The sequence below is a fragment of the Hypanus sabinus genome, chromosome 9 (assembly GCF_030144855.1).
Source record: "Hypanus sabinus isolate sHypSab1 chromosome 9, sHypSab1.hap1, whole genome shotgun sequence".
Taxonomy (NCBI): Eukaryota; Metazoa; Chordata; class Chondrichthyes; order Myliobatiformes; family Dasyatidae; genus Hypanus; species Hypanus sabinus.
In genome coordinates, this window is record NC_082714.1 from 81887559 (window position 1) to 81915392 (window position 27834).

A 27834-nucleotide genomic window follows, 5' to 3' on the forward strand; every position below is an offset into this window, starting at 1 on the left:
TATCCCTCTAAACCTTTCCTAACCGTGTACCTGTCCGTATCCCTCTAAACCTTTCCCATCCGTGTACCTGTCCGTATCCCTCTAAACCTTTCCCATCCGTGTACCTGTCCGTATCCCTCTAAACCTTTCCTATCCGTGTACCTGTCCGTATCCCTCTGATCCTTTCCTATCCGTGTATCTGTCCGTATCCCTCTGAAACTTTCCTATCCATGTACCTGTCCGTATCCCTCTGATCCTTTCCTATCCATGTACCTGTCCGTTTCCCTCTATACCTTTCCTATCCGTGTACCTGTCCGTATCCCTCTGATCCTTTCCTATCCATGTACCTGTCCGTGTCTTTCTGATCCTTTCCTATCCATGTACCTGTCCGTATCCCTCTATACCTTTCCTATCCGTGTACCTGTCCGTATCCCTCTGATCCTTTCCTATCCGTGTACCTGTCCGTATCCCTCTGATCCTTTCCTATCCATGTACCTGTCCGTGTCCCTCTGATCCTTTCCTATCCATGTACCTGTCCGTATCCCTCTATACCTTTCCTATCCGTGTACCTGTCCGTATCCCTCTAAACCTTTCCCATCTGTGTACCTGTCCGTATCCCTCTAAACCTTTCACATCCGTGTACCTCTCCGTATCCCTCTAAACCTTTCCATTCCGTGTACCTGTCCGTATCCCTCTAAACCTTTCCCATCCGTGTACCTGTCCATATCCCTCTAAACCTTTCCCATCCGTGTACCTGTCCATATCCCTCTGAACCTTTCCTATCCGTGTCCCTGTCCGTATCCCTCTAAACCTTTCCCATCCATGTACCTGTCCATATCCCTCTGAACCTTTCCTATCCGTGTCCCTGTCCGTATCCCTCTAAACCTTTCCTATCCGTGTACCTGTCCGTATCCCTCTAAACCTTTCCCATCCGTGTCCCTGTCCGTATCCCTCTAAACCTTTCCTATCCGTGTCCATGTCCGTATCCCTCTAAACCTTTCCCATCCGTGTCCCTGTCCGTATCCCTCTAAACCTTTCCCATCCGTGTCCCTGTCCATATCCCTCTAAACCTTTCCTATCCGTGTACCTGTCCGTATCCCTCTAAACCTTTCCCATCCGTGTACCTGTCCGTATCCCTCTAAACCTTTCCTATCCGTGTACCTGTCCGTATCCCTCTGAACCTTCCCCATCCGTGTACCTGTCCGTATCCCTCTGAACCTTTCCCATCCGTGTACCTGTCCGTATCCCTCTGAACCTTTCCCATCCGTGTACCTGTCCGTATCCCTCTAAACCTTTCCTATCCGTGTACCTGTCCGTATCCCTCTAAACCTTTCCCATCCGTGTACCTGTCCATATCCCTCTAAACCTTTCCTAACCGTGTACCTGTCCGTATCCCTCTAAACCTTTCCCATCCGTGTACCTGTCCGTATCCCTCTAAACCTTTCCCATCCGTGTACCTGTCCGTATCCCTCTAAACCTTTCCTATCCGTGTACCTGTCCGTATCCCTCTGATCCTTTCCTATCCGTGTACCTGTCCGTATCCCTCTGAAACTTTCCTATCCATGTACCTGTCCGTATCCCTCTGATCCTTTCCTATCCATGTACCTGTCCGTTTCCCTCTATACCTTTCCTATCCGTGTACCTGTCCGTATCCCTCTGATCCTTTCCTATCCATGTACCTGTCCGTGTCTTTCTGATCCTTTCCTATCCATGTACCTGTCCGTATCCCTCTATACCTTTCCTATCCGTGTACCTGTCCGTATCCCTCTGATCCTTTCCTATCCGTGTACCTGTCCGTATCCCTCTGATCCTTTCCTATCCGTGTACCTGTCCGTGTCCCTCTGATCCTTTCCTATCCATGTACCTGTCCGTATCCCTCTATACCTTTCCTATCCGTGTACCTGTCCGTATCCCTCTAAACCTTTCCCATCTGTGTACCTGTCCGTATCCCTCTAAACCTTTCCCATCCGTGTACCTGTCCGTATCCCTCTAAACCTTTCCCATCCGTGTACCTGTCCGTATCCCTCTAAACCTTTCCTATCCGTGTACCTGTCCGTATCCCTCTGATCCTTTCCTATCCATGTACCTGTCCATATCCCTCTAAACCTTTCCTATCCGTGTACCTGTCCGTATCCCTCTAAATCTTTCCTATCCGTGTACCTGTCCGTATCCCTCTAAACCTTTCCTATCCGTGTACCTGTCCGTATCCCTCTAATCCTTTCCCATCCGTGTACCTATCCATATCCCTCTAAACCTTTCCTATCCGTGTACCTGTCCGTATCCCTCTGATCCTTTCCTATCCATGTACCTGTCCGTATCCCTCTGAAACTTTCCTATCCATGTACCTGTCCGTATCCCTCTGATCCTTTCCTATCAATGTACCTGTCCGTTTCCCTCTATACCTTTCCTATCCGTGTACCTGTCCGTATCCCTCTGATCCTTTCCTATCCATGTACCTGTCCGTGTCTTTCTGATCCTTTCCTATCCATGTACCTGTCCGTATCCCTCTATACCTTTCCTATCCGTGTACCTGTCCGTATCCCTCTGATCCTTTCCTATCCGTGTACCTGTCCGTATCCCTCTGATCCTTTCCTATCCATGTACCTGTCCGTGTCCCTCTGATCCTTTCCTATCCATGTACCTGTCCGTATCCCTCTATACCTTTCCTATCCGTGTACCTGTCCGTATCCCTCTAAACCTTTCCCATCTGTGTACCTGTCCGTATCCCTCTAAACCTTTCCCATCCGTGTACCTGTCCGTATCCCTCTAAACCTTTCCCATCCGTGTACCTGTCCGTATCCCTCTAAACCTTTCCCATCCGTGTACCTGTCCATATCCCTCTAAACCTTTCCTATCCATGTACCTGTCCATATCCCTCTGAACCTTTCCTATCCGTGTCCCTGTCCGTATCCCTCTAAACCTTTCCCATCCATGTACCTGTCCATATCCCTCTGAACCTTTCCTATCCGTGTCCCTGTCCGTATCCCTCTAAACCTTTCCTATCCGTGTACCTGTCCGTATCCCTCTAAACCTTTCCCATCCGTGTACCTGTCCGTATCCCTCTAAACCTTTCCTATCCGTGTCCCTGTCCGTATCCCTCTAAACCTTTCCCATCCGTGTCCCTGTCCGTATCCCTCTAAACCTTTCCCATCCGTGTCCCTGTCCGTATCCCTCTAAACCTTTCCCATCCGTGTCCCTGTCCATATCCCTCTAAACCTTTCCTATCCGTGTACCTGTCCGTATCCCTCTAAACCTTTCCCATCCGTGTACCTGTCCGTATCCCTCTAAACCTTTCCTATCCGTGTACCTGTCCGTATCCCTCTAAACCTTTCCTATCCGTGTACCTGTCCGTATCCCTCTAAACCTTTCCCATCCGTGTACCTGTCCATATCCCTCTAAACCTTTCCTAACCGTGTACCTGTCCGTATCCCTCTAAACCTTTCCCATCCGTGTACCTGTCCGTATCCCTCTAAACCTTTCCCATCCGTGTACCTGTCCGTATCCCTCTAAACCTTTCCTATCCGTGTACCTGTCCGTATCCCTCTGATCCTTTCCTATCCGTGTACCTGTCCGTATCCCTCTGAAACTTTCCTATCCATGTACCTGTCCGTATCCCTCTGATCCTTTCCTATCCATGTACCTGTCCGTTTCCCTCTATACCTTTCCTATCCGTGTACCTGTCCGTATCCCTCTGATCCTTTCCTATCCATGTACCTGTCCGTGTCTTTCTGATCCTTTCCTATCCATGTACCTGTCCGTATCCCTCTATACCTTTCCTATCCGTGTACCTGTCCGTATCCCTCTGATCCTTTCCTATCCGTGTACCTGTCCGTATCCCTCTGATCCTTTCCTATCCGTGTACCTGTCCGTGTCCCTCTGATCCTTTCCTATCCATGTACCTGTCCGTATCCCTCTATACCTTTCCTATCCGTGTACCTGTCCGTATCCCTCTAAACCTTTCCCATCTGTGTACCTGTCCGTATCCCTCTAAACCTTTCCCATCCGTGTACCTGTCCGTATCCCTCTAAACCTTTCCCATCCGTGTACCTGTCCGTATCCCTCTAAACCTTTCCTATCCGTGTACCTGTCCGTATCCCTCTGATCCTTTCCTATCCATGTACCTGTCCATATCCCTCTAAACCTTTCCTATCCGTGTACCTGTCCGTATCCCTCTAAATCTTTCCTATCCGTGTACCTGTCCGTATCCCTCTAAACCTTTCCTATCCGTGTACCTGTCCGTATCCCTCTAATCCTTTCCCATCCGTGTACCTATCCATATCCCTCTAAACCTTTCCTATCCGTGTACCTGTCCGTATCCCTCTGATCCTTTCCTATCCATGTACCTGTCCGTATCCCTCTGAAACTTTCCTATCCATGTACCTGTCCGTATCCCTCTGATCCTTTCCTATCAATGTACCTGTCCGTTTCCCTCTATACCTTTCCTATCCGTGTACCTGTCCGTATCCCTCTGATCCTTTCCTATCCATGTACCTGTCCGTGTCTTTCTGATCCTTTCCTATCCATGTACCTGTCCGTATCCCTCTATACCTTTCCTATCCGTGTACCTGTCCGTATCCCTCTGATCCTTTCCTATCCGTGTACCTGTCCGTATCCCTCTGATCCTTTCCTATCCATGTACCTGTCCGTGTCCCTCTGATCCTTTCCTATCCATGTACCTGTCCGTATCCCTCTATACCTTTCCTATCCGTGTACCTGTCCGTATCCCTCTAAACCTTTCCCATCTGTGTACCTGTCCGTATCCCTCTAAACCTTTCCCATCCGTGTACCTGTCCGTATCCCTCTAAACCTTTCCCATCCGTGTACCTGTCCGTATCCCTCTAAACCTTTCCCATCCGTGTACCTGTCCATATCCCTCTAAACCTTTCCTATCCATGTACCTGTCCATATCCCTCTGAACCTTTCCTATCCGTGTCCCTGTCCGTATCCCTCTAAACCTTTCCCATCCATGTACCTGTCCATATCCCTCTGAACCTTTCCTATCCGTGTCCCTGTCCGTATCCCTCTAAACCTTTCCTATCCGTGTACCTGTCCGTATCCCTCTAAACCTTTCCCATCCGTGTACCTGTCCGTATCCCTCTAAACCTTTCCTATCCGTGTCCCTGTCCGTATCCCTCTAAACCTTTCCCATCCGTGTCCCTGTCCGTATCCCTCTAAACCTTTCCCATCCGTGTCCCTGTCCGTATCCCTCTAAACCTTTCCCATCCGTGTCCCTGTCCATATCCCTCTAAACCTTTCCTATCCGTGTACCTGTCCGTATCCCTCTAAACCTTTCCCATCCGTGTACCTGTCCGTATCCCTCTAAACCTTTCCTATCCGTGTACCTGTCCGTATCCCTCTAAACCTTTCCCATCCGTGTACCTGTCCGTATCCCTCTGAACCTTTCCCATCCGTGTACCTGTCCGTATCCCTCTAAACCTTTCCCATCCGTGTACCTGTCCGTATCCCTCTAAACCTTTCCTATCCGTGTACCTGTCCGTATCCCTCTAAACCTTTCCCATCCGTGTACCTGTCCATATCCCTCTAAACCTTTCCTAACCGTGTACCTGTCCGTATCCCTCTAAACCTTTCCCATCCGTGTACCTGTCCGTATCCCTCTAAACCTTTCCCATCCATGTACCTGTCCGTATCCCTCTAAACCTTTCCTATCCGTGTACCTGTCCGTATCCCTCTGATCCTTTCCTATCCGTGTACCTGTCCGTATCCCTCTGAAACTTTCCTATCCATGTACCTGTCCGTATCCCTCTGATCCTTTCCTATCCATGTACCTGTCCGTTTCCCTCTATACCTTTCCTATCCGTGTACCTGTCCGTATCCCTCTGATCCTTTCCTATCCATGTACCTGTCCGTGTCTTTCTGATCCTTTCCTATCCATGTACCTGTCCGTATCCCTCTATACCTTTCCTATCCGTGTACCTGTCCGTATCCCTCTGATCCTTTCCTATCCGTGTACCTGTCCGTGTCCCTCTGATCCTTTCCTATCCATGTACCTGTCCGTATCCCTCTATACCTTTCCTATCCGTGTACCTGTCCGTATCCCTCTAAACCTTTCCCATCTGTGTACCTGTCCGTATCCCTCTAAACCTTTCCCATCCGTGTACCTGTCCGTATCCCTCTAAACCTTTCCCATCCGTGTACCTGTCCGTATCCCTCTAAACCTTTCCCATCCGTGTACCTGTCCATATCCCTCTGAACCTTTCCTATCCGTGTCCCTGTCCGTATCCCTCTGAACCTTTCCCATCCATGTACCTGTCCATATCCCTCTGAACCTTTCCTATCCGTGTCCCTGTCTGTATCCCTCTAAACCTTTCCTATCCGTGTACCTGTCCGTATCCCTCTAAACCTTTCCCATCCGTGTACCTGTCCGTATCCCTCTAAACCTTTCCTATCCGTGTACCTGTCCGTATCCCTCTAAACCTTTCCCATCCGTGTCCCTGTCCGTATCCCTCTAAACCTTTCCCATCCGTGTACCTGTCCGTATCCCTCTAAACCTTTCCCATCCGTGTACCTGTCCGTATCCCTCTAAACCTTTCCTATCCGTGTACCTGTCCGTATCCCTCTGATCCTTTCCTATCCGTGTACCTGTCCGTATCCCTCTGAAACTTTCCTATCCATGTACCTGTCCGTATCCCTCTGATCCTTTCCTATCCATGTACCTGTCCGTTTCCCTCTATACCTTTCCTATCCATGTACCTGTCCGTTTCCCTCTATACCTTTCCTATCCGTGTACCTGTCCGTGTCCCTCTGATCCTTTCCCATCCATGTACCTGTCCGTGTCTTTCTGATCCTTTCCCATCCATGTACCTGTCCATATCCCTCTGAACCTTTCCTATCCGTGTCCCTGTCCGTATCCCTCTAAACCTTTCCTATCCGTGTACCTGTCCGTATCCCTCTAAACCTTTCCTATCCGTGTACCTGTCCGTATCCCTCTAAACCTTTCCCATCCGTGTACCTGTCCGTATCCCTCTGAACCTTTCCCATCCGTGTACCTGTCCGTATCCCTCTGAACCTTTCCCATCCGTGTACCTGTCCGTATCCCTCTAAACCTTTCCCATCCGTGTACCTGTCCGTATCCCTCTAAACCTTTCCCATCCGTGTACCTGTCCGTATCCCTCTAAACCTTTCCCATCCGTGTACCTGTCCGTATCCCTCTAAACCTTTCCCATCCGTGTACCTGTCCGTATCCCTCTAAACCTTTTCCATCCGTGTACCTGTCCGTATCCCTCTAAACCTTTCCCATCCGTGTACCTGTCCGTATCCCTCTAAACCTTTCCCATCCGTGTACCTGTCCGTATCCCTCTAAACCTTTCCTATCCGTGTACCTGTCCGTATCCCTCTAAACCTTTCCCATCCGTGTACCTGTCCGTATTCCTCTGAACCTTTCCTATCCGTGTACCTGTCCATATCCCTCTGAACCTTTCCCATCCGTGTACCTGTCCGTATCCCTGTAAACCTTTCCTATCCGTGTACCTGTCCGTATTCCTCTGAACCTTTCCTATCCGTGTACCTGTCCATATCCCTCTAAACCTTTCCTATCCGTGTACCTGTCCGTATTCCTCTAAACCTTTCCCATCCGTGTACCAGTTGTCCATATCCCTCTAAACCTTTCCTGTCTATTTATCTGTCAATTGTCTTTAATCTATGTATCTGCCTCAATCACTTCCTCTGGCAGCTCACTCCACAGACTGACCACCCTCTAGGTGAAGAAGTTGCTCCTCACATTCCTATCAAATCCCTTCCCTCTAGTTCTTGATTCCCCAAGCTGGGGGAAAAGACCATGAGCATTTGCCCCTCTTCATTTTCTACAACTCTATAGGGTCACCTCTCAATCTCCTACACTCCAAGAAATAAAGTCCTAAGCTGCCTTACCTCTCTCATCAAGTCCTGGTAGCATACTGGTAAATCTCCTCTGCACTCTTTCTGGTTTAGTCACATCGTTCCTGCAGCAGGCTGACCAAACCTGAACACAATACTCCAATGGCCTCACCAATGTCCTCCACAACGACCACCCAACTTTTACGCTCTGCCCTGACTGAAGAAGGCCGGAGGCCCAAGAACCTTCTCCACCCTGTCCCCGTGTGATTTCATTTTCAGGGAACCAAGGTCCCGCTGTTTTACAACAATTCCTGGTCTTGCTGTTCACAGTGATATTTCTACATTGATTTGAATTAAACTCCATTTGCTATTGCACAGCAATCTGATCCCAGCTTCCTATGGGTCTCAGAGGGCTTGTGGATAGGAGAGGAATGTTGGGGCTACTTTGAATGGAGTTTACATTCAAGGGTGCGCTCCTGGGAGAGGAAGGGCGGGCATGAATTGGAAGTCTGTTCGGGATGAACTGACAGTGGGTCCAGGGAGATCAGCGAGGGTGAGAGGGGCGTGGAGGGCTTCTGTCAGGATCAACAGCTGGAATCAAGACAACAGGAATTTTCAGACACACTCTGGTGGGTATTATTAAAGTCAAGGTCAGGTGAGTCGTCGGAAGCACAAGTACGTTTACGTGCAGAACTTGCAACAGCATCATAGCATTTACAACATACTCGCAAAGGAAACATTATACACAGTTTTTACAACAAAAATACAATTAGAACAAAATAAAGCCTATTGGAAAGAGGTCACAGAGTTTCTGTACTGAGATGGTGATTAGGGCTATAGTCATTGGTTCAGGAACCGAACGGTTGAAGGGAGGTCGCTGTTCCTGACCCTGGTGGTGTGGGACTTCAGGCTTCTGTACCTCCTGCTGGATGGGAGCTGTGAGAACGTGGCCTGGTCCGGATGGTGGGCATCTTCTATCATGGTGTTGCCTTCTTGAGGCAGCGTCTGCTGTAGATGGTGGGGAGGGATGTATCTGATTGAGACTGCAGTTGAGAGCACCGCTGAGCAGTGGTCCTAATCTTCTCTCCCCCTCCCCTGTTCCCGCCTCCAGGAATGCAAAGAAGGAGTCCGATCTGGCAGCCGCCCAGGCACGTCTCAGAGACCTGGAGGCCATCCTCAATTCCAAGGATGCTGCGCTCTCCACTGCACTGAGCGAGAAGAGGAACCTGGAGAATGAGCTGCGGGAGCTGCGAGCCAAGATCGCTAAGGTGGGGACCGTGTCATGGGTGGGTTCTCCTGCACCGGGTGGCCTTTGAATGGCAAAGTTTATCATCACAAGCACAAGTGTAATGAGAAAGATACCGCAGTGAGAGATGCAACATTCACGTGAAAAGCATTAAGTTATAAATTGTGGTTATTAGTGACCCTGGGGACAAGTCCACTGTTCCCTGAAACTGACCGCGTAGTTTGGTAAGATGGGAGAGAACGCATGCGGTGTGTTTGCTTTTATTAGCTCTTCCAAACTACATTACAGAGTTACAAAACTCCTCTTAGACCACGTCTGGAGTATCTAGGTCCAGGTCTAGATCGGTGTGCTGTGAACCATTTCCTCAACTTCCAGTTCTGGATCAGTGTGTTGTTGACCATGCCTTCCATTCCTGGTTCTAGACCAGTGTGTTGTTGACCATGCCTTCCATCCCTGGTTCTAGATCAGTGTGCTGTTGACCATGCCTTCCATCCCTGGTTCTAGATCAGTGTGCTGTTGACCATGCCTTCCATCCCTGGTTCTAGATCAGTGTGCTGTTGACCATGCCTTCCATTCCTGGTTCTAGATCAGTGTGCCATTAACCATGCCTTCCATTCCTGGTTCTAGATCAGTGTGCTGTTGACCATGCCTTCCATCCCTGGTTCTAGATCAGTGTGCTGTTGACCACACCTTCCATTCCTGGTTCTAGATCAGTGTGCTGTTGACTATGTCCTCCATTCCTGGTTCTAGATCAGTGTGTGGTTGACCATGCCTTCCATTCCTGGTTCTAGATCAGTGTGTTGGCCATGCCCTCCATTCCTGGTTCTAGATCAGTGTGCTGTTGACCATGCCTTCCATTCCTGGTTCTAGATCAGTGTGCCATTGACCATGCCTTCCATTCCTGGTTCTAGATCAGTGTGCTGTTGACCATGCCTTCCATCCCTGGTTCTAGATCAGTGTGCTGTTGACCACACCTTCCATTCCTGGTTCTAGATCAGTGTGCTGTTGACTATGTCCTCCATTCCTGGTTCTAGATCAGTGTGTGGTTGACCATGCCTTCCATTCTTGGTTCTAGATCAGTGTGTTGTTGGCCATGCCCTCCATTCCTGGTTCTAGATCAGTGTGCGGTCGACCATGCCTTCCATTCCTGGTTCTAGTTTGGTCTGTTATAAGGGCTTCCTCCCATTCCCTGTTCCAGATTGGTGTGTTGTGAATAGCTCCCTGGATCTCGATCAATATGTTATAGACTGCCCCAACCATTCCCAATACTAGATCAGTATGCTGTGAACCATACCCCACCTTCTCCATTCTAGAGCAATGTGTTGATAACACCCTTCTCCATTTCCAGTTCTAGATCAATGTGTCATGAGTTATCACCAACACTGGAGGTTTTTACTTAAACCAATGAGGGCGTACTGTGTTGATGGTTCCCAACCAATGAGGGCACATCACATTCTCAGTGCCCAGCCAATGAGGGTGCATCGTGCAGAGGTGTATAATTCAGGGGGAGCATAGATAGGGTGAATGCGATCAGTCCTCTTCCCCGTCAGGTTGGGGAATCAAGAACCAAAGGAGAGAGATTTACTAGGAAACTGAGGGGCAACTTCTTTACCCAGAGGGTGGTCATTCTGTGGAACGAGCTGCCAGAGGAAGTGGTTGAGGCAGGTACATTAACAACATTTAAAAGGCATGGGAAAGGCTTAACAGGATGTGGGCCAAATAGGACTAGCGTGCTTAACACTGAAACTGAATACCAGTGCTGAAAGGCCTGGATAGAGTAGGTGTGGTGAGGATGTTTCTATCAGTACGAGAGGCACAGCCTCGGGATAGAGGGATGAGAAGGAACTCGTTCAGCAATCAGGTAATAGTGTAGATTTAATGCAGGGATTGACAGGTTCTTGATTGGTGAGTGTTACGGGGAGGATGAAGCTGAGGGAAAAAAGAGCCAATGTGGTGGGCCAAATGGCCCAGTTCTGCTCTCAGAACTGATGGGCACGGGTGAATGTGGCCAGAGAAATTGGAATTAGTTTATAATTGTTACGCGCTCTGAGATGCGTGGAATAACTTGTCTGGGATTCCTGTTTATGGAAATCGAATTGTTACGTCAGTGAAGTGCATTAGTTCAAAGTAAAGAAGGAAGTAGGGTTCGGGTTCAAGACTCGAACGAGGCATTTTCTATCCCGTTGTTATAAGGCAAACAGTGGGTGTGATTCCAGATTTCCGCCTGATGGGAGGGGGCGGATGAGAGAATGTCTGGGTGTGAGGGGTCTTCGATTCTGCCGGCTGCTTTACTGAGGCAGTGGGAAGTGTAGACAGAGTCCATGGAGGGGAGGCTGGCTTCGGTGACGTGCTGATCTGTGTCGGCAGCTCTCCGCAGTTCCTTGTGGCCTCGGACAGAGCAGTTAAACACCGTAACAAGCCGTGATAGGATGGTGCATCAATAAAGTGCCTCATGTCTTCTGCCTGAATGTCTGGGTGTGAGGGGTCTTCGATTCTGCCGGCTGCTTTACTGAGGCAGTGGGAAGTGTAGACAGAGTCCTTGGAGGGGAGGCTGGCTTCGGTGACGTGCTGATCTGTGTCGGCAGCTCTCCGCAGTTCCTTGTGGCCTCGGACAGAGCAGTTACCATAACAAGCCGTGATAGGATGGTGTCTATGATGCATCAGTGAGGGTTGATGGGGAGTTGCTCAATTTCGTTAGCCCTCAGAAGGGCTGATATCAATGCTGTGTGACTCTCAGTGGGGCAAATGGGAACTGTTTGACTTGGGATCTTGCTGTGCCTCCCCAGCTGGAGCTGTCCCTGAACGACACCAAGAAGCAACTTCAGGATGAGATGCTGCGACGCGTGGAAATAGAGAACCGGGCTCAGACCCTCCAGGAGGAGCTCGACTTCCAGAGGAACCTCTACGACGAGGTGGGCCCTCGGGGTGACCTCACCCACCCTGCCCTCCGCCTCCCTATGGAGGACCCTCCTCCTTCCCCATTCAAACCCCCCACCCCTCTGTAACCTCGCTCTCCACTACCCTAACTTCTGGTAATCTTTCTTCTTTCCTCCACCTTACAATGAGAGTCCATCTCCACCCTCTCTGCCCCCCACCCTGCTCCTCCTCCTCTCCTTTGTCCCTACCCACACCAAACCCCACCCCACCCCACTCCTCCTACACCAAGTACCTCCTCTCCCTAACCCTCCCCATTCCTCACCCCTTGTTATCCCCATCGACTGGTCTCAGGCCTCCCATGGCTGTCTCCCCCACTCCCCTCTCCCTCTCCTCTCTATTCACCCCTGGCAGCTTCCCTGCCAAGTCTCTGACCCTCCACTCCCTTTTGTGCCCCCCGGCAGGAAATCCGGGAGACCAAACGGCGGCACGAGTCCCGGCTGGTGGAGATTGACTCGGGCAGACAGCGGGAGTACGAGAGCAAGCTGGCCGATGCCCTCGGTGACCTACGCAACCAGCACGAAGAGCAGGTCCGCCTCTACAAGGAGGAACTGGAAAAGACCTATAACTCCAAGGTAACTGGGCCTCCCCAGCTCCCCCCTCCACATACCAGAGCAGCCAGAGGGCAAGGGGCGGGTGTTTCACTTGAGAGAGATTGAGAGGGAGCAGGTTCGAGGGAGGTTGACGGGTGGGGGGGGGGTGTAAATTTAAACATTAGGACCAGAGGTGCAAGTTCAAAGGACAAGGTAAGAGGGCAAATTCTATAGGGATGAAGGTGAAAGGAAACAAATTTGATGGAGATTAAAGAGAGAGGAGGCAAATTTAAAGATTGTCAAGGGAAAATTCAGAGTTTAAAGTGGGGTGCGGGTGTTCAAAGGGCAATGTGGGAAGTCAAGCACCAAAGACATTAAGATAGGGGGTGGGGTTAACATGGAAGGCAAATTCAAAGGACAAAATTGGAGGGGCAAGTTTGAAGGAGAAAGTGAGGGGGATAAATTTGATGGAGATTACATTGGGGGGGTAAATTTGAAGGGGATTTAAGGTGGGGGTAAATTTGAAGGGATTAATGGGGGGTAAATTTGAAGATTAAAGTGAGGGGCTAAATTTGAGGGAGATTATGGTGAAGGGGTAAATTTGAAGAGAATTAAGGTGAGGGGTAAATTTAAAGGGAATTACAGTGAGGAGGGGTAAATTTGAGGGAGATTACAGTGAGAAGGGGTAAATTTGAAGGGGATTACAGTGAGGGGGTAAATTTGAAGATTAAGGTGAGGGGGTAAACTTGAAGGGGATTAAGGTGAGATGGGTTAGATTATGGTGAGAGGGGGTAAATTTGAAGGAGATTAAGGTGGTGGGGGACTGCGGGCTTCAGCGCCTCCTGCCCGGTGGGAGCTGTGAGAAGGTGGCCTGGCCCGGACGGTGGGGGTCTCTGATAATGGTGTTGCCTCCTGTAGATATGACCGATGGTGGGGAGGGATGTTCCCGTGTTGTATTGGACCGAGTCCATGGCTCTCTGCAGCTTCGTACCTTCCTGTGTATTTGAGTTGCCGTGGCAGACCGTGATACAGCCGGGCAGGAGAGGATGTGAGGGACTGAGGTACGGGAGAGGAGTGGGTCAGTCATGTGCTTGAGGAAAAGGAGTATAATTGGTTTATCCGTACGGTGAACAGCTTTGTTTTGCGTGCCCTCCATACAGGTCATTTCATCGCATCAGTACACCGAGGTAGGGCACGGGAAAAGCCATTACAGAACAGTTACAGAGAGAGTGCAGCGCAGGCAAGGGCCACAATGAGGTAGCTTGAATGTCCATCTAGAGGAAAGTTCAATCGTCCGATAACAGCGGCACGGAAGCTGTCCCTGAGCCTGCTGGTACGAGCTCTCAGGCTTCGCTGTCCTCGGCCTGATGGGGGGAGGGAGATGAGAGAATGTCCAGGGTGGGGCTTTTGATTTGCTGGCTGCTTTACCGAGGCAGTGAGGGGTGTAGACAGAGGGGAGGCTGGTTTCGTTGATGTGCTGAGCCATGTCCACAACCCTGTGCAGCCTCGGGCTGGGCAGTTTCGGTACCGAGCCGTGATGCACCCAGATAAGATGGTTTACGTGGTGCGTCTGTAAAACTTAGGGCCGTCGAGGACTGGCTGAATTTTCTGAGCCTCGTGAGGAAGAAGAGGTGTTGGTGAGTTTTATTGGCTGTGTTATCTGTGGTTGGAGCAGGGCACTCCCAGGAACTTGAAGCTCTCAACCCTCCTGACCACAGCACCGTTGATAGAGACAGGAGCTTGCCCCCTCCACCCCACAACCCTTTCCGAAGGCAATCGCCAGCTCTTTTGTTGACATTGAGGGAGAGGTTGTTGCAATGACAACACGCCACTAAGCTCTCTGTCTCCTTTCTGTATTCCCAACTCATCATCATTTCAAGTACAGCTCACCAAGTTGTATCATTTACAATCTCGTAGACGGAATGAGAACGGAATCTAGCCATGCGGTCATGAGTGTACAGGGAGGAGATGAGGGGCTGAGGGCGCAGCCTTGTGGAGCACCAGTGCTTAGAACCAAACGGGGTAACTTCACTTGCCCCATCATTGAAATGCTCCCGCAGACTATCGATTCATGTTCAAGGGCTTTTCATCTCATGTTCTCAATACTTATTGCTTATTTATTTATTGTTTCTTGCTGTTTGTATTTGCACAGTTTGTTGTCTTGTTTTCACACTGGTTGAACGCCCAAGTAGGTGAGGTCTTCCATTGATTCCATTTTGCTATCATTCTGTTATGGATTATTGAGTATGCCTGCAAGAAAATGAACCTTTGGGTTGTATATGGTGACATATATGTACTTTAATAATAAATTTACTTTGAACTAAGAATGCTCGATCCCAGGAACTCGACCCTCTCGACCTCAGGAGTCTGTTCTCTGTCCCCTTGTCTGAAGTCGATGACCAGCCCGTTAGTTCTGCAGACACTGGGTGTGGTGACTCTCTATCTCCCAGCTCGCCTGACGTTACCGTCCTCTGTTGCAGCTGGAGAATGCCAAGTTCTCGGCCGAGCGGAACAGCAACTTGATCGGAGCGGCTCACGAGGAGCTGACCTCCACCCGCCTCAGGCTGGACAACCTGACCACCCAGATGAAACAGCTGCAGAGCCAGGTAAGGGGCCTTGCCGAGGGAGGGAGTGATAGATGCCCTTGGAGCGCGCGTGAGGGTGGACGGGCATTATCATGAACTGATTATTATCATTATCGAGAGACTGCAGACGTCACCGGCCTGAGATAAAACCTGAGTGTGAGGCAGCCTCTCGGCAGGCCACATGCCAAGAGAGGACTGGAGTCAGTTTTCCGGTTCGGAGACTGGGAATGGGGGAGTGCAATTAAAGAAAGGAACGTCATGGGGAAAATTGAGCAGTAGAAGGGGTGGGTGGAATGAAAGGAAATATTTGTGGTAGGGTGAGACAAGGTTGTCGGTTGGTAAGACAGATTTGGCTTCTTGGTCAGTGGGTCACCCAGATGTGTTGGAAGTCCTGTAAACTTGTCTGTATTTAAATTAGAGTTAAGTTATTGTTACTGGACCGGGGTAGATGCACAAACTCACACAACACTCAGTGGCCATTTGGCTAACAGGTCACGTTGATCTACATTACCATCTAAGCCAGTCCCATTTGTCTGTGCATGGCCACTATCCCTCTAAACCTTTCCTATCCGTTTACCCGTCCGTATCCCTCTAAACCTTTCCTATCCGTGTACTCGTCCGTATCCCTCTAAATCTTTCCTAACCGTGTACCTGTCTGTATCCCTCTAAACCTTTCCTATCCGTGTACCTGTCCCTATCCCTCTAAACCTTTCCTATCCGTGTACCTGTCCGTATCCCTCTAAAACTTTCCTATCCGTGTACCTGTCCGTATCCCTCTAAACCTTTCCTATCCGTGTACCTGTCCGTATTCCTCTAAACCTTTCCTATCCGTGTACCTGTCCGTATTCCTCTCAACCTTTCCTATCCGTGTACCTGTCCATATCCCTCTGAACCTTTCCTATCCGTGTACCTGTCCATGTCCCTCTGAACCTTTCCTATCCGTGTACCTGTCCATATCCCTCTAAACCTTTCCTATCCGTGTACCTGTCCATATCCTTCTTAATCTTTCCTATCCGCGTACCTGTCCATATCCCTCTGAACCTTTCCTATCCGTGTACCTGTCTAAGTATCTTTTCAATGTTGTTAATGTGCTGTCTCATATAACTTTCTCTGGCAGTTCATTCTATATACTGACCAGCAAAAATTTTGTCCTTAGATTCCTATTAAATCTCTCCCCTCTCAGTTCAAGCCATGCACTCTAGTTCTTGATCCCCCAACACTGGGAAAAGACTGTGTGCGTTCGGTGCTCCTCATGAGTCTATACATCTCTATAATGTCAACTGTCATTCTCCCACATTCCACTACAGAGTCCCAATTTCTGTCCATAATTCAGTCCCACGAATCCCAGCAATATCCTCGTAAATCTCCACTCTCCGGATTGAAGAGTCTTTCCTCTACAGGACGTAATTTTGTGTGATGAACTGAACCACAATATTCCAAGTGTGGCCCCACCGATGCTTTGTACAATTGCAACATCACATCCCAGCTTCAGCAGTGCCCTGACTGATGAAGGCCAGTGACTCCACTTTCAGGGAGCCATGTCCCTGTACAATTGCAACATCACATCCCAGCTTCAGCAGTGCCCTGACTGATGAAGGCCAGTGACTCCACTTTCAGGGAGCCATGTCCCTGTGCCCTTGCATTCCTCTGTTCCACACACTCTCCTTGCCGAGCCACTCGTCAAGCTAGGTTGTGGAGGCAGATTTAGTGATGAACTGAGAGGTGTAATTCCTCCCCCCACCCCCACCCCCACCCCTGGAAAACCTCTGGCCGTGGATGCGAGTGTGGTTTCTGTGGATTACGTGTGGACCCAGACACACATCGTGACACTGACAGTTGAAGGGTATTGGGGGATGTTGGGTGGTGCATCATGGTTTTGGGGAGGGTGGTGTAAGTCCTGTACCCATACCCACGCACCTTTGGGTGGATTTTGGCGGCTGGAGCATCTGACTGCGGGGCATTGCGTACGGCTGAAGTCCACCTGGAGCTCCCTGGGGTAATGTGGCCCTGCATCACTGCAACCCCTCCCCTTGCAAGTGTGCGCCGAGGGAAGGGAAGGAGATGAGTGGGTGTAGAGGGAGGAAACCTGGTGAAGCTCATGGTTAACAGAACTGGCACAGGAACTCTGAAAGAAGACCTGTGTGGGGAGAGGCCTGGCAACAAGAGGTGAAGGGCCTTCTGGGTGCCTACGGCAGAGGTGGTGCTCTGCTGTCTCTGTGGCTGACCTCTGACCTATGCCCACCTTGTTAGAACCTGTGACCTGTGGCTTGTCATTGTGGCTGACTTGTGAACTGCTGCCATTATTGACCTGATGTGACCTGTGACCTATCAATTGACTGACCTTTGACCTGTGACAGCTGGCAGCCAAGGATGCGAAGATTCAGGAGCTGGAAGCTGCCCTCCAACGTGAGCGTGACACCAGCCGTCGGATGTTGAACGAGAAGGATCGGGAGATGGCCGAAATGCAGCGCCGCATGCAGATCCAGCTTGACGAGTACCAGGAGCTGCTCGACGTGAAACTGGCGCTGGACATGGAGATCAATGCCTACCGCAAGATGCTGGAGGGGGAGGAGGAGAGGTAGGGTGACCCCGTGACCCTTCCCTTGACCCTACTCAGTGTGACTATATCCTCCGCCGACCAATCCCATTACCTCACCCGCGACTCCTCATAAACCCCACATCACCTCTGACCCTTGACCTTCAGAAACCCAGGATCCAGTAACCCTATTGTCTTCCCCCTTTGTCCCAGGCTGAGGCTATCGCCTAGCCCTCCGCCGCAGGGCTCGGTGTCACGGACCACCACCAGCCGCACCAGCCACACCTCGCAGGCCGCCCAGGCCAAAAAGCGGCGTCTGGAGGAGCTGGAGGACGAAGGGTTGAGCAGCAGCACCACCACCCAGCACGCCACGTCCCGTGGCCGCGTGCTGGTGGACTCCATTGACCCTGATGGCCGCTTTGTCCGTCTGAAGAACAAGACTGATGAGGTAAGATCAAAGGGCATCTCCCCCTCCAGCCAACCGATCCTCAGTAACCCTCCTCCTCACTCACCCTCGCCTACTCCCACAACCCCCACACTCTCTGTCTCCACTCGACCCACTCGTAACCCACACTCCCCCTTCCCTCCAGTCTCACCTTCTCCAAGTCCCGTCTCCCCCTCCTCTTGTCCCACTCCCCTCTCACCCACTACCCTTCTTTTTCTCCCTTTGTCCTGCCCCCTCTTCCTGCCCCAAGCCTCTTTCTTCTCACCCCCACCTACTTGTGTGTCTCTCCCCCCATTCTCTCCCCCCTCCTATCCCTCTGACTCGGAATCCCCTATCCCTGTGTGAGCCTCACTATCCTCTTGTCGTGCCTGTAGCCCCTCACACTCACCTCCTCATGCATCTCCCCACCCCACTCTTCCCACCCTCTCCCCAACTCCCGTCCACCTTCCCACTCTCTCCCATTCCCTCTCGACTTGGAATCCCCCGTGCCTGTATGAACCTCATTATCGCTGTCGTGCCTCCCCCAGGACCAGCCAATGGCCAACTGGCAGCTGAAGAGGCAGATTAATGGCCGGGCCACCATCACGTACAAGTTCCCTCCCAAGTTCATTCTTCGTGCTGGACAGTCAGTCACGGTAAGTGTCCCATCAGCTCTGTACCGTGCCCTCTTGCAGCCCCCGGGTCTCCCCCACTCTCATTCCTCCCTCAGGCTATCTGTGTGGTACCTCGGGACCCCTGATCAGTTTGCCGTACGAGATATGAGGGGTGAACAGGGGCTTGCATTGCTGTTTTTGTGTTGTTCTGCTGAGCATTGTGGGCACGCTATGCTGGCGCCAGGCCGTTCGGCAATACTTGCGGGCTGCCCCCAGTGCTCTCTTGCAGTGTTGGTTCACGCAGACAGCGCACTTCGCCAACATGAGGTTCCGCAGATGCTGGAAACGCGTCACAGCACGCACAAAACACTGGGCACCTCAGCAGGCCAGGCAGCCTCCATGGGAATGAACAAACAGTCAATGTTTCGGGCCCAGACCTTCATCAGGACTGGAAAGGAGACCTTCTCTCCTATTCCTTGCCAGTGCTGATGACGGGTCTCGGGCTGAAATGGTGGCCGTTGACTCATTTCCGTAGACGTTGCCTGGCCTGCTGAGCTACCCCAGTGTTTTGTGTGTGTTGTGACGCATTTGACTATACGTTTTGATGCACAGTTGATAAACTTGCATCTTAAACCTTGGGCATCATTCTTAACCAATGCCCCCAAGCTGGGTAGTAGAATCCATGGTAAGTCAAATTTGTTGTCAAGAATGGTGAGGTAGAGGTGTCATGAAAAACAGGAAAACGCCCAGAGTGCAGGAGAGCCCAAGATCGAAGGGCACAGCCTCAGAGAAAAGTCCCTTTAGAACTGGGAGGAGGAGGGATTTCCCCAGGCAGAGGGTGATGAATCTATGGAATTCATTCCCACAGGACTGTGGAGACCAAATCACTAGCTGTACTTAAGGCAGGAATTGGTAGGTCCTTCATTGGTTGTGGGGGTGAGGGAGGGGGAGTTAAAGGTTCCTAGGAGAATGGGGCTGAAAACAAAATCAGCTGTGATTGAATGACAGAGCAGAGTCAATGGGCTGAATGGCCACATAACTAAAGTCCTTACAGTCTTCACATTAAACAGAAAGTTATACCATACAGTTTTATGAAACACGGTGCAAAAGCAAAGGGAAAACCTGTTGTGACGTGGCCTGACGGGTTTCATTGCCGAGGAGGTGATCGGGGTTGTGCCGGTTGGCTCCTGAAACAAATGGTTGAAGGGAAGTCGCTGTTCCTGAATCTAGTGGTGTGGGACTTGTGCCTTCTAAAGCTTCAAAGATTAATTTTATTATTAAAATATGTATGCAGAATACAACTCTGGGATTGGTCTTCTCTAGATAGCCAAAGGATTCAGAAAATCATATAAGCAGTTGAAAGAAAGACATTAATACCCCTCCCTTGCACAAAAAACTATCATATCACCCAAGGCCCCAGGCCACCAATTGACAACGAGAAAGAATAGGCGAGAACGCGATAAAAGCATTCAATGAAAGAGGCCGATATGAACTGCGGTCCAATACATAGATCTCAGAATTCCGATAACCTCTCTGAGAGCATCAGGGCCCAGTGGCCCCTCCGAGGGCAGTAACGCAGACCAGTGGCCCCTCCGAGAACCACCCTCTCTCCTCTGCATTTTCCTCCATGTTCCTGTTCCTCCTGCCTGATGGTAGCACGAGAAGACAGCATGGCCCGGATGATGGGAATCTCTGATGAAAGAATCCTGCTGTCCTGCACCCTCCCTCCCTTCCACGCTGGCATAGTCCACCCTGGTGCCCAGGGACGGCTGCCCTGTGGGAGGAGTTGCTGCTGTGGTGTCGGGCAAATGCAGCACTCAATTACCGAATGTGTTCGAGGTCTCCATCCGTGGGACCTCAGACTGTGTCAGAAGGATTTTAAAGCTTCAGGGTGTGGGCTAATGGTGACAGTTTATTAGTCAAAGACACAAGAGATTCTGCAAATGCTGGAAATCCGCAGATACAGGTACCTGGTGGGGGGACCTAGGACCAGAGGGCACAGCCTTGGAATACAAAGATGTCCCTCTAGAAGGGAGGAATTTCTTTAGCTCGAGGGTGGTGAATCCGTGGACAACTACCACAGACATTTGTGGAAGCCAGGCCAGTCATTGAGTAGGCTTAAAGTGGAGGTTGATGTGTTCCTGATTAGACATGGTACCAAAGGTTATGGGGAGAATGCAGGAGAATGGGGTGGAGAGGGGTAGGAATGGAAGAGCAGGCTAGAAGGGCAGAATGGTTGAATTGTGTTCCTGTGTCTTATGATCTTGGATGCTGTCTGCATTAGAGGGTATGAACCCTGAGTTTAAGTGACATTACAGCTCTGTAAAGTCAGGCCATGCTCGGAACATCGTGTGCAGGTCTGACTGCTCCCTTGAAGGAGGGGAGTCAAGGCTGAGGGGAGGCTCACTAGGATGCTGCCCCGGTTAGAGGGTGTGAGCCATGAGGAGAGGTTGGACAAAGCCAGGCTGTTTTCTCTGGAGCGGCAGAGGTTGAGGGGAGGCCTGATAGAGGTTTAGGTAAGAGCCATTGATCGAGAAGATGGAATGTTCCTCCCGGGGTAGAAGTGTCAAGTACCAGAAGGGTAGAGCTTTAGTGTGAGAAGAGAAGTCGAAAGGAGATGTGCAAGTTAACTTTTGTTCGGGTGGAATGGGGTGGTGATATGATAGAGAATCATGAACGTGTAGGCAGAAGGAATTGGTGTAATTTGTCATTGTTTGAGATGATGGTGAACTGTACTTTTGTATGTTTACGGTTATCTGATCCTGTCCTCTCATTTCACTCACCTACCCCTCAGATCTGGGCATCGGACGCCGGGGCCTCCCACAACCCCCCTACTGACATGGTGTGGAAGAATCAGCGCACTTGGGGCACTGGGGAAAATATCAAGACCACCCTGCTCAATGGCAGCAATGAGGTGAGACCCCTCCCCCCTCACCCTAAACCCAACCCGACATCCCCACCCCACCCTAAACCAACCCGACATCCCCACCTCACCCTAACCCAACCCTACCTCCCCACCTCACCCTAACCCAACCTCCCCACCTCACCCTAACCCAACCCTAACCCAACCCTACCTCCCCACCTCACCCTAACCCAACCTCCCCACCTCACCCTAACCCAACCCGACATCCCCACCTCACCCTAACCCAACCCTAACCCTAACCCTACCTCCCCACCTCACCCTAACCCAACCTGACATCCCCACCTCACCCTAACCCAACCCTACCTCCCCACCTCACCCTAACCCAACCCTAACCCTACCTCCCCACCTCACCCTAACCCAACCCGACATCCCCACCTCACCCTAACCCAACCCTACCTCCCCACCCAACCCTACCTCCCCACCCAACCCTACCTCCCCCCACCCTAACCCAACCCTACTTCCCCTAACCCAACCCTACCTCCCCTCACCCTAACCCATCGCAACCTCCCCCACCCTAACCCAACCCGACATCCCCCTCACCCTAACCCAACCCTACCTCCCCACCTCACCCTAACCCAACCCTACCTCCCCCTCACCCTAACCCAACCCTACCTCCCCTCTCACCCTAACCCAACCCTACCTCCCCACCTCACCCTAACCCAACCCTACCTCCCTATCTCACCCTAACACAACCCTACCTCCCCACCCAACACTAACCCAACCCTACCTCCCCTCACCCTAACCCAACCCGACTTCCTCTAACCCAACCCTACCTCCCCCTCACGCTAACCCAACCCTACCTCCCCCCTCACGCTAACCCAACCCTACCTCCCCCCTCACCCTAACCCAACCCAACCTCCCCCCTCACCCTAACCCAACCCTACCTCCCCCTCACCCTAACCCAACCCAACCTCCCACCTCACCCTAACCCAACCCAACCTCCCACCTCACCCTAACCCAACCCTACCTCCCCCTCACCCTAACCCAACCTCCCCACCTCACCCTAACCCAACCCTACCTCCCCCTCACCCTAACCCAACCCAACCTCCCCCCTCACCCTAACCCAACCCTACCTCCCCCTCACCCTAACCCAACCTCCCCACCTCACCCTAACCCAACCCTACCTCCCCCCTCACCCTAACCCAACCCAACCTCCCCCCTCACCCTAACCCAATCCTACCTCCCACTCACCCTAACCCAACCTCCCCACCTCACCCTAACCCAACCCTACCAACCCCTCACCCTAACCCAACCCTACCTCCCCCTCACCCTAACCCAATCCTACCTCCCCACCTCACGCTAACCCAACCCTACCTCCCCCTCACCCTAACCCAACCTCCCCACCCTACCCTAACCCAACCCTACCTCCCCCCTCACCCTAACCCAACCCAACCTCCCCCCTCACTGTAACCCAACCCTACCTCCCCACCTAACACTAACCCAACCCTACTTCCCCACCCAACACTAACCCAACCCTACCTGCCCCCTCACCCTAACCCAACCCTACCTCCCCCTCACTCTAACCCAACCCTACCTCCCCCTCACCCTAACCCAACCCTACCTCCCCACCTCACCCTAACCCAACCCTACCTCCCCACCTCACCCTAACCCAACCCTACCTCCCCACCCCACCCTAACCCAACCCTACCTCCCCATCTCACCCTAACCCAACCCTACCTCCCCCCTCACGCTAACCCAACCCTACCTCCCCCTCACCCTAACCCAACCTCCCCACCCTACCCTAACCCAACACTACCTCCCCCCTCACCCTAACCCAACCCAACCTCCCCCCTCACCCTAACCCAACCCTACCTCCCCTCCCAACACTAACCCAACCCTACCTCCCCACCCAACACTAACCCAACCCTACCTCCCCCCTCACCCTAACCCAACCCTACCTCCCCCTCACCCTAACCCAACCCTACCTCCCCCCTCACCCTAACCCAACCCAACCTCCCCCCTCACCCTAACCCAACCCTACCTCCCCCTCACCCTAACCCAACCCTACCTCCCCCTCACCCTAACCCAACCCTACATCCCCCCTCACCCTAACCCAACCCGACATCCCCAGCTCACCCTAACCCAACCCACCTCCCCATCTCACCCTAACCCAACCCTACCTCCCCCTCACCCTAACCCAACCCTACCTCCCCCTCACCCTAACCCAACCTCCCCACCCTACCCTAACCCAACCCTACCTCCCCATCTCACCCTAAACCAAACCAACCTCCCCACCCTACCCTAACCCAACCCTACCACCCCACCTCACCCTAACCCAACCCTACCTCCCCACCTCACCCTAACCCAACCCTACCTCCCCACCTCACCCTAACCCAACCCTACCTCCCCCTCACCCTAACCCAACCTCCCCACCCTACCCTAACCCAACCCTACCTCCCCATCTCACCCTAAACCAAACCTACCTCCCCACCCTACCCTAACCCAACCCGACATCCCCATCTCACCCTAAACCAAACCTACCTCCCCACACTACCCTAACCCAACCCTACCTCCCCCCTCACTCTAACCCAACCCAACATCCCCACCTCACCCTAACCCACCCGACCTCCCCACCTCACCCTAACCCAACCCTACCTCCCCACCTCACCCTAACCCAACCCTACCTCCCCCTCACCCTAACCCAACCCTATCTCCCCCTCACCCTAACCCAACCCTATCTCCCCCCTCACCCTAACCCAACCCGACATCCCCCTCACCCTAACCCAACCCGACATCCCCCTCACCCTAACCCAACCCTACCTCCCCACCCCACATTAACCCAACCCTAACTCCCCACCTCACCCTAACCCCTCCCCCCTCACCCAACCTCCCCACCTCACCCTAACCCAACCCTACCTCCCCACCTCACCCTAACCCAACCTCCCCACCCCATGCTAACCCAACCCTACCTTACCTCCCCATCTCACCCTAACCCAACCCTACCTCCCCATCTCACCCTAACCCAACCCTACCTCCCCACCCAACACTAACCCAACCCTACCTCCCCTCACCCTAACCCAACCCTACTTCCCCTAACCCAACCCTACCTCCCCTCACTCTAACCCACCGCAACCTCCCCCACCCTAACCCAACCCGACATCGCCCTCACCCTAACCCAACCCTACCTCCCCACCCCACATTAACCCAACCCTACCTCCCCACCTCACCCTAACCCAACCTCCCCACCTCACCCTAACCCAACTTCCCCACCTCACCCTAACCCAACCCTACCTCCCCACCCCACCCTAACCCAACCCTACCTCCCCATCTCACCCTAACCCAACCCTACCTCCCCACCTCACCCTAACCCAACCCTACCTCCCCACCCTACCCTAACCCAACCCTACCTCCCCACCCAACACTAACCCAACCCTACCTCCCCTCACCCTAACCAAACCCTACTTCCCCTAACCCAACCCTACCTCCCCTCACCCTAACCCACCGCAACCTCCCCCACCCTAACCCAACCCTATCTCCCCCTCACCCTAACCCAACCCTACCTCCCCCCTCACCCTAACCCAACCCAACCTCCCCCCTCACCCTAACCCAACCCTACCTCCCCCTCACCCTAACCCAACCCTACCTCCCCCTCACCCTAACCCAACCCTACCTCCCCCCTCACCCTAACCCAACCCGACATCCCCACCTCACCCTAACCCACCGCAACCTCCCCCACCCTAACCCAACCCGACATCCCCCTCACCCTAACCCAACCCTACCTCCCCACCCCACATTAACCCAACCCTACCTCCCCACCTCACCCTAACCCCTCCCCCCTCACCCAACCTCCCCACCTCACCCTAACCCAACCCTACCTCCCCACCCTACCCTAACCCAACCCTACCTCCCCACCTCACCCTAACCCAACCTCCCCACCCCATGCTAACCCAACCCTACCTTACCTCCCCATCTCACCCTAACCCAACCCTACCTCCCCATCTCACCCTAACCCAACCCTACCTCCCCACCCAACACTAACCCAACCCTACCTCCCCTCACCCTAACCCAACCCTACTTCCCCTAACCCAACCCTACCTCCCCTCACCCTAACCCACCGCAACCTCCCCCACCCTAACCCAACCCGACATCCCCCTCACCCTAACCCAACCCTACCTCCCCACCCCACATTAACCCAACCCTACCTCCCCACCTCACCCTAATCCAACCTCCCCACCTCACCCTAACCCAACCCTACCTCCCCACCCTACCCTAACCCAACCCTACCTCCCCACCTCACCCTAACCCAACCTCCCCACCCCACGCCCACCCTACCCTAACCCAACCCTACCTCCCCACCTCACCCTAACCCAACCTCCCCACCCCACGCTAACCCAACCCTACCTCCCCATCTCACCCTAACCCAACCCTACCTCCCCATCTCACCCTAACCCAACCCTACCTCCCCATCTCACCCTAACCCAACCCTACCTCCCCACCCAACACTAACCCAACCCTACCTCCCCTCACCCTAACCCAACCCTACTTCCCCTAACCCAACCCTACCTCCCCTCACCCTAACCCACCGCAACCTCCCCCACCCTAACCCAACCCGACATCCCCCTCACCCTAACCCAACACTACCTCCCCACCCAACACTAACCCAACCCTACCTCCCCACCCAACACTAACCCAACCCTACCTCCCCCCTCACCCTAACCCAACCCTACCTCCCCCTCACCCTAACCCAACCCAACCTCCCCCCTCACCCTAACCCAACCCTACCCACCCTAACCCAACCCGACATCCCCCTCACCCTAACCCAACACTACCTCCCCACCCAACACTAACCCAACCCTACCTCCCCACCCAACACTAACCCAACCCTACCTCCCCCCTCACCCTAACCCAACCCTACCTCCCCTAACCCAACCCAACCTCCCCCCTCACCCTAACCCAACACTACCTCCCCCTCACCCTAACCCAACCCTACCTCCCCCCTCACCCTAACCCAACCCAACCTCCCCCCTCACCCTAACCCAACCCTACCTCCCCCTCACCCTAACCCAACCCTACCTCCCCCTCACCCTAACCCAACCCTACCTCCCCCCTCACCCTAACCCAACCCGACATCCCCACCTCACCCTAACCCAACCCACCTCCCCATCTCACCTTAACCCAACCCTACCTCCCCCTCACCCTAACCCAACCACCCCACCCTACCCTAACCCAACCCTACCTCCCCATCTCACCCTAAACCAAACCTACCTCCCCACCCTACCCTAACCCAACCCTACCTCCCCTCCTCACCCTAACCCAACCCTACCTCCCCACCTCACCTTAACACAACCCTACCTCCCCACCTCACCCTAACCCAACCCTACCTCCCCCTCACCCTAACCCAACCTCCCCACCCTACCCTAACCCAACCCTACCTCCCCATCTCACCCTAAACCAAACCTACCTCCCCACCCTACCCTAACCCAACCCTCCTCCCCCCTCACTCTAACCCAACCCGACATCCCCACCTCACCCTAACCCAACCCTACCTCCCCCTCACCCTAACCCAACCTCCCCACCCTACCCTAACCCAACCCTACCTCCCCATCTCACCCTAAACCAAACCTACCTCCCCACACTACCCTAACCCAACCCTACCTCCCCCCTCACTCTAACCCAACCCAACATCCCCACCTCACCCTAACCCAACCCAACATCCCCACCTCACCCTAACCCAACCCTACCTCCCCACCTCAACCTAACCCAACCCTACCTCCCCCTCACCCTAACCCAACCCTATCTCCCCCTCACCCTAACCCAACCCGACATTCTCCTCACCCTAACCCAACCCGACATTCTCCTCACCCTAACCCAACCCGACATTCTCCTCACCCTAACCCAACCCGACATCCCCCTCACCATAACCCAACCCTACCTCCCCACCCCACATTAACCCAACCCTACCTCCCCACCTCACCCTAACCCCTCCCCCTCACCCAACCTCCCCACCTCACCCTAACCCAACCCTACCTCCCCACCCCTACCCAACCCAACCCCTACCCACCCCACCCACCCTACCCCACCCACCCCACCCCACCTACCCAACCCTACCTTACCTCCCCCACACCACCCCAACCCAACCCCACCACCCCACCCACCCAACCCAACCCACCCTCCCCACCCAACACTACCCAACCCTACCCTCCCCTCACCCTAACCCAACCCTACTTCCCCTAACCCAACCCTACCTCCCCTCACCCCTAACCCCACCCCAACCTCCCCCACCCTAA

General features: G+C 53.0%; 1 protein-coding gene across 4 annotated transcripts in view; it reads left to right on the forward strand.

The window, feature by feature from the left end:
- lmna (lamin A) overlaps nucleotides 1–27834 on the forward strand; it is a 139905-nt gene that overhangs the window by 50460 nt on the left and 61611 nt on the right. For all 4 annotated transcript variants that reach the window (XM_059979995.1, XM_059979998.1, XM_059979996.1 and 1 more), the window contains exons 3-10: nucleotides 8924–9080; nucleotides 11845–11970; nucleotides 12397–12567; nucleotides 15006–15131; nucleotides 17468–17688; nucleotides 17860–18094; nucleotides 18619–18726; nucleotides 21479–21598. In XM_059979995.1, the coding sequence (XP_059835978.1) occupies nucleotides 8924–9080; nucleotides 11845–11970; nucleotides 12397–12567; nucleotides 15006–15131; nucleotides 17468–17688; nucleotides 17860–18094; nucleotides 18619–18726; nucleotides 21479–21598 (1264 nt within the window). The remainder of the gene's footprint in view (nucleotides 1–8923; nucleotides 9081–11844; nucleotides 11971–12396; nucleotides 12568–15005; nucleotides 15132–17467; nucleotides 17689–17859; nucleotides 18095–18618; nucleotides 18727–21478; nucleotides 21599–27834) is intronic.